The sequence below is a fragment of the Indicator indicator genome, chromosome 5, assembly GCF_027791375.1.
Source record: "Indicator indicator isolate 239-I01 chromosome 5, UM_Iind_1.1, whole genome shotgun sequence".
In the NCBI taxonomy this organism is placed as follows: Eukaryota; Metazoa; Chordata; class Aves; order Piciformes; family Indicatoridae; genus Indicator; species Indicator indicator.
The window spans coordinates 10,139,818-10,146,161 of record NC_072014.1 but is presented as its reverse complement, the minus strand read 5'-3'; the positions used below and the strand labels follow the sequence as shown (position 1 = coordinate 10,146,161).

Genomic DNA, 6,344 nt, shown 5'->3' with positions numbered 1-6,344 from the left:
ATGCAGGTGCTCTGAGAGGCAACTGACATTGAGTTATTCTGGTCTTATAGTGATGAACTCAAACAAATTACCCTTTGGGTACTTCCCAAGGGGAATGTTTGTTGACTCAGTTCACAAAGGAAGTAAGGATGTGCATTTGCTTGGGAAAACTATTATCCAAATCACAGTGTTCCTTTGAAACAGTTGTTTGACTGAATACCAAAAAGAGGCAATCAGACGCTTGCCTTAAAAGACCTTGGCAAAGCAGTGAATGGTAAAACTATAAATTTCTTCCCTCTTACCCCCTCAGAGCAGAATTATCTATATTTGGATTTCCTTTTATAGCCCCAGAGAGGAAGTGAATCAAATTTGCAAGTATCTGGACCAAATGCAATGAGTCTGGCCGTGCTTACATGTAGCTGAAGTAGAACCATGTTCTGAGGAGCAGTGCTTGTTCTTGACTCACAGACCCAAGCAAGATCCCTCTCTCTCCTAAGGGCATTTGGTAGAAAAAACTGTGAGTGTAGAGCTGGGAGGTTAGACATTTGGGTTTATTTTCAAAACTATATCAAGGAAGCCTTTTAGATTAATTTTAGCTCCAGCTCTACTCGCACCAGTGGAATGTCCAATCTATTTAGGCTGAAGTTTTATGGGATGAGGGTTTCTCCATCTCTGTTGCTTTTCTCACCTTTGATGTATTTCCTAACCAATCCAGAGAAACTGTTTCCCTTCACTGAGTACCACATCTCTCTCTTCCCCTCTCTCTTTTACTGTCACTCAATATTTTAGCTGCCCTTAGATCAAAGTTCCTCTGCTCTAAGATCATTCTGGATGGCAGGGCTGCCACCTCCACTTTTGTCCCTGGGTAAAGTTTGGCACAGATTCATTCAAGGCGTTTTTAAATGTTAAGGCACAAAGTTCATGGCTGGAAGAGATGCCATATATCTCTTTCATGAAATAGGCTGTGAGCACTGAAGTCTTCCATAACTTACCTAGATGCTTTGAGGATGGGGCCCTGAGCAACTTGATCTAGTTGGGGATGTCCCTGCTTACTGCAGGGGGGTTGGACTACCCAACCTTTAAAGGTCTCTCCCAACCCAGTGCGTTCTAAGGTTCTGTGATCTCAGTGTTAGCAGATGGAGTACTTGAGTGTACGTGCTCTTCTCCCAAGGTTGCCCAGAGCTCTTTTGGATTACTAGAGCTTACCAAACAAGTCTATATCTCATATTTCTTTTAGTCCTTGGTGTGATGAGCAGTCCCCTCTGCTGTCATTGCTTCTCTCTGTACCTGCAACTTTCTCTTTCTTTTTATCTCTAGCTATGTTTTTTTAGATAACTTAGACTAGCTTGAAAAATTCAGTGATCAGTTGAATAATAGCAGTGTTCAAGCCACACTACTACTTTGAAATCTTGGTGGGGTCTGATCCTGAAATCCTATTCCCAGTGGATTTGATGTGTTACATTGAATTCCATCAGTGATTCAATATCAAAGCTCAAGACTGATCTCTTGGAGGACAGGGAAGATGCAGGAAACTGAGAAAAAAATTAAAAACAATAATACAAAAAAAAACAAAAATAGAGAAAGAAAAAGGCAAAAAAAACCCGCCCCAAAACCAAAATGTCCCTAGGATTTTCATTTATATGTATTTTTAACCCTTTCAGTTAATTTCCCTGAATGGGTGGATTTCAGACATTCAAAAGTATTAACCCCTGCTAATTCCAAATCAGCAATGTCAGGAAGACACAAGCTGTAGCTGTGGACACTTTCTTCTTCCCAGCCACTCCCTGAGAACTCGGGGAAGTCAGACTGGCCTGGCAAGCAGCCTAACTCTTCATTGTTGATGACACCTCTGCAGCAGAAGCAGTATGTGGGCAGACAGGGAGTTTCATCATGGGGAGGAGGAGGAGGCATGCATCACCTTTTGTTTAAGCAGAAGCATCTTTTTGGAATGCTATCCATTTTATCAGTTAGGGCTTGAACACTGGCAGCCAGGAGAGGCTGGATATTGTAATTAACACAAGTGGAGGCAGGCCACTGCGTCTGCCTGCCTACCTGCCTGCCTGCCAGGAGAGGAATAACCTGTTGAATTTGCTAGGAGCTTTTGCTGTGAGGACTAGAGCTATGGTTACTGGAACTACAGCAGCCAAGAGTGGATGAAGTAGCTGCTTCAGAGCTATGCTGTGGGGAAGAGACAGAGGCTTGGGTTTTGGACGCTGGATGCCCGTTTGGGTTAGAGCCTCTGCTTTTGCCTCCTAAGCCCGGGGAGGAAGAATCTGCAGCCCGTTCACTTTTGGTTGAGTCAGCCAAGGATGGCTGCGCTCTCCCAGCACTTGAGGATCCTCCTGTGGAAGAACTGGCTGAGTGTCAAGAGGCAGCCGGTGAGTGTGAAAATAAAGGAGTAGAAGAGGGGAAGCCAAGGGAAAGCCTGGAAAGCACGGGAGCTGAGGAGTAAGGGGGCACTGCAGGAGAGGAAGCTCACCACATTAAACCAGGCTGGGAATAGAGGCAGAGGGGAAGGAAGGGAATGGCATAAAAGTAGGTGTGGGTCTTTTTAAGCCAAAGTGATTTGGTCATGTGTTGGATCTCCTGTTCAGGACAGATGTGACAGTTTTTAAACTTGCTTTGGTTGAATGGAAGCCTTGGCAGATGCAGAAGATGCTAACAGAAAAGAATTGCCATGGAGGGTGTGATACAAGGATGGAGTGAAAGGCCTCTGCATTCTTCTCTTCTATATGCTTCTGCATTCTTGCTCACTCTGTTCCACTCCTCAGCTTTTGAGTTCATCTGACCCTTTGTGATCCTCCACAGGAGCTGGGGACATGCTGTACAGTTTAAAGTATCCTTCACTCCTGCCAAAAATACAGGAGACTTTTTTTGAGATGCAGAGGAATCCTAATAAACTACCTGTTAAAATCAGGCTTGGGTCTCTTTCAGCTCTTGTGTATCCAGAGTACATGCTAACCTAAGCCCTACCTGCACTTGTGACCATACAGTCTCTCTTGCTTTAATTTTGGTTTCCTACAGAGTTGAAATATCAATTCTGTAGAATTGAAATGTCAATTAAAATAACAATCTGGTCATTACTGATTATTTTATGGCAAGCATTCCCTGCAATACTTCTTCATTTCCTTCTCCTGATCCAAATTAGGGACCTTGCTTAGGCTAGAGAGGGTATGAAGATCTATGTTTCCAAACATATACTGATTTCTCTGGCCTCCTGCTTGTGTGTGTAGTTTTGTGGGGTTTTGTTTTATTTTGTTTTGGTTTTTTTTTTTTTTTTGACCTGTGTAATGTGACTTCACTTACAGACCAGGCTTTTAGTAAGCTTTTATTTTTAGCATACTTGTTTCTCAAGGGAAGCATTTTGTTGTGCCTCTCAATTTCTGGTAATGCGTGAAGGGGGTTCCTGCTGCTATAGTAGTGTTGGCTGCCCACACCAGGGCCAATTGGTCTGTCATGGAATGGTCTGGCACCAAACAGCTCTCATGCTCCCCCCTGCAGACTTGAGTGCTTTCCTCCTGTTTATCAGCCTTGCCAAGGCCAGCAAACACATTTTCTTCTGCCTTTTGCTTTACGCTGTTTCATATGTGAGTTCTCAGCAGAGCCCCTGGAGAGGCTGCAGCATGGAGAGAGCTACAGCTTCCTTGACAGTCCATTTGTTGATACCAGCAGAAGCTCTGCATCCATGGCCAGGGAGTGCCTCAGCACAGGTTATTGCCACTGAGAAAGGAATGACTGCGAGTTTAGGTGGCAGATTTCTTGGGCGCAAGGTTTGGCCTGTGTACCAAGGGGATCTGGAGAAATTGGTGCCCCCTGCACTTCTCGTGCACTTGAAGTGTTCAAGGCCAGGTTGGATGGGGCTTTGAGCAATCTGCCCTAGTAGAAGCTGTCCCTGCCTATGACAGAGTTTGGAACTAGATGATCTTGAAGGTCCTTTCCAACTCAAACCACTCTTTTGCTTTCCATCTGTCACTTCTAGGCAGCTTGGTTATTTAAACAGAGGCAGGAGGGAGAGAATGTGCCTGCAACCAGAGATACCAAGCAATTAAATCTACTTTTAGCAGTGAAAAAATCCAGCAACCAAAGGATTATGTAACCTACATAACATTGTTTAGTGTCCCAAGTGCCAAACTGAGGCTGGTTATGGCTCCATTCGTGTCAACATGTTCCACCTGCAAGCAGTTCGGCCAGGGTGGTTATCTTGTTTTTGTTAACTAGAAACTTCGGGACAGTGGGAATGCAGTTATGTTGCAACTGATGTGCCCAGCTACTATTAAAGCCAATTAAGTCACAGGACAGAGATACTAAGGGAAGAGCTGTTGGGAAAGTGGGGAGTGTAAGCACCATTTCAGCTCAGAAGGGGAAGGTACAAAGATTTCCTTGAGTAGAAACAATCAGTATTCATTTCTTGCCTCAAGAATGTGACAGATCTCTTGCCCTTCCTTTAGGCAGCTTCTGACTAATATCAGTTTCTGTGCTGTTAGGCCTTAATTTTAATTTAGCTTTACGTGGTACTAAGCAAGGAAAATACATTAATAGTAATGTCTGCATGTGAACTAATCAGAGGTAAGCAGCCTGTGTGAAGATTGATTACAGGGAAAGCATGTGATATAGAAAAAACAGCAAAAGATGTTAGTTTCACTCCTGAATCTTGTTATAAATTAGCAGTGTATATATAAAGGCAGGAAGAATACTGTCTGTCAATCATAGAATCGTTAAGGTTAGAAAAGACCTCTAAGATCATCAAGTCCAGCCTCCTACCCAACACCTCCATGACCACTAGACTGTGTCCCAAAGTGCCACATCTGCTTGATTTTTGAACACCTCCAGGGACAGTGGAGTCACTCCACTGCCTCCCTGGGCAGCCCATTCCAGTGCTCCAAGAAAAGCTAAAATGTTGCTGAATGCTGAAATTACAGGAGTACCCTCCCTGAAGGGATGTGTGAGGAGGTTCCTTGTGGTTTGATCTCTCTCTGCTGCCTATTTTGGGGCTTGAATCTTGCTTCTACTTTCATGGCTGTGCCACCTCATCAGGGTTGATAGAGATGGAGCCGCTGTAAAACAACCATCTTTAAGTGGAACTGAATTGCTCTCCAGGTTTTGTTTTTCTGTCTGTTTGTTCTTATGTCCCACTAAGTGCTACAGGAAATGAAAACACTGTTATGGACTTGGAATTGCTTTGGAAAAATAGGCTTGGGTAATATGTGTTGATCTAAAAAACACCAGAAAAAGGCAACACAATGATGAAAAATGGGATGATTTTGGAGAAAGGAAAATTTGCAGTTTCAGAAATTTGAAGAGGAGGCTCAGGGGAGACCTTATTGCTGTCTACAACTACCTGAAGGGTGGTTGTAGCCAGGTGGGGGTTGGTCTCTTCTCCCAGGCAACCAGCAACAGAACAAGAGGCCTCAAGCTGTGCAGGGAAAGTTTAGGCTTGATCTTAGAAAGAAGTTCTTCACAGAAAGATTGCCCATTGGAATGGGCTGCCCAGGGAGGTGGTCGTGTCGACGTCCCTGGAGGTGTTTAAGAAGAGACTGGATGAGGCACTTAGTGCCATGGCCTAGTTGATTAGGTAGGGTTGAGTGTTTGGTTGGACTCAATGATCTTGGAGGTCTCTTCCAACCTGGCTGATTCTGTGATTCTGTGAAATTGGCATGAAGATAGCACAGCAATTTTGCAGCACTGTGTAGTTTGAGCCTAACTACTGATGGATTGAAAACTCTAACCTAGTAAACATGGTAGCAAGCTAGCCAGCTAGTGCAAAAGCAGTTGATTATTTGGAAAGCTGCATTTCTGTAGCTTAAAAAATTGAGGCTGGTAATTTTAACACTGATTTTGGGCCTCTTACCTAGATTGGTTTCTATACTAGATGGTTAGCTGACTGTGTTTTCTTCATTCTCACCCATTGAAACAGTCAACTGTCGTGCCAGAGACAAGAGCTCTATAAATGTTCACGTTTTTTTCCAACACACCAATCCAATTTTATATCATGTCTCTTCATCTCATCTCATCTATATGGACTGTTACAGTCTGGAAACAGAAAGGTGCCAGGGACATAGGTCGCTGGGGTCTGGAGCTCATATGAAGGATCCTGGTGATTGATATTTAAAAGTGACTTTTCCGGTTGTCTGCCTACACAACTCCATAAAGCCTTTCCTTCATCATGCTTGAGCTCCACGTCATGTCAATGTTTACTATGAAAATCCTTTGTTTCAGCTCCACGGGTGAACTACAGTTTGTGAAGAGCACTGAAACTTCTGGGGGGAAAATGCTGCAGACTCCTGAATTCCCTAGCCAAAAAATTTAATTTTGAGATATAATCAAATCAAAGTCATCTTAACCCATCATCTGAGCAGTGCCAACCA

At 43.7% G+C, this 6,344-nt stretch overlaps 1 protein-coding gene across 1 annotated transcript in view; it reads left to right on the top strand.

Annotated features, from left to right (window-relative positions):
- The first annotated feature begins 2,288 nt into the window (after positions 1-2,288).
- The window catches only part of ABCA12 (ATP binding cassette subfamily A member 12), an 88,074-nt gene continuing 84,018 nt past the window's right edge, over positions 2,289-6,344 (top strand). The window contains exon 1 of the mRNA XM_054380867.1: positions 2,289-2,357. Coding sequence (XP_054236842.1) covers positions 2,289-2,357 — 69 coding nt within the window. The remainder of the gene's footprint in view (positions 2,358-6,344) is intronic.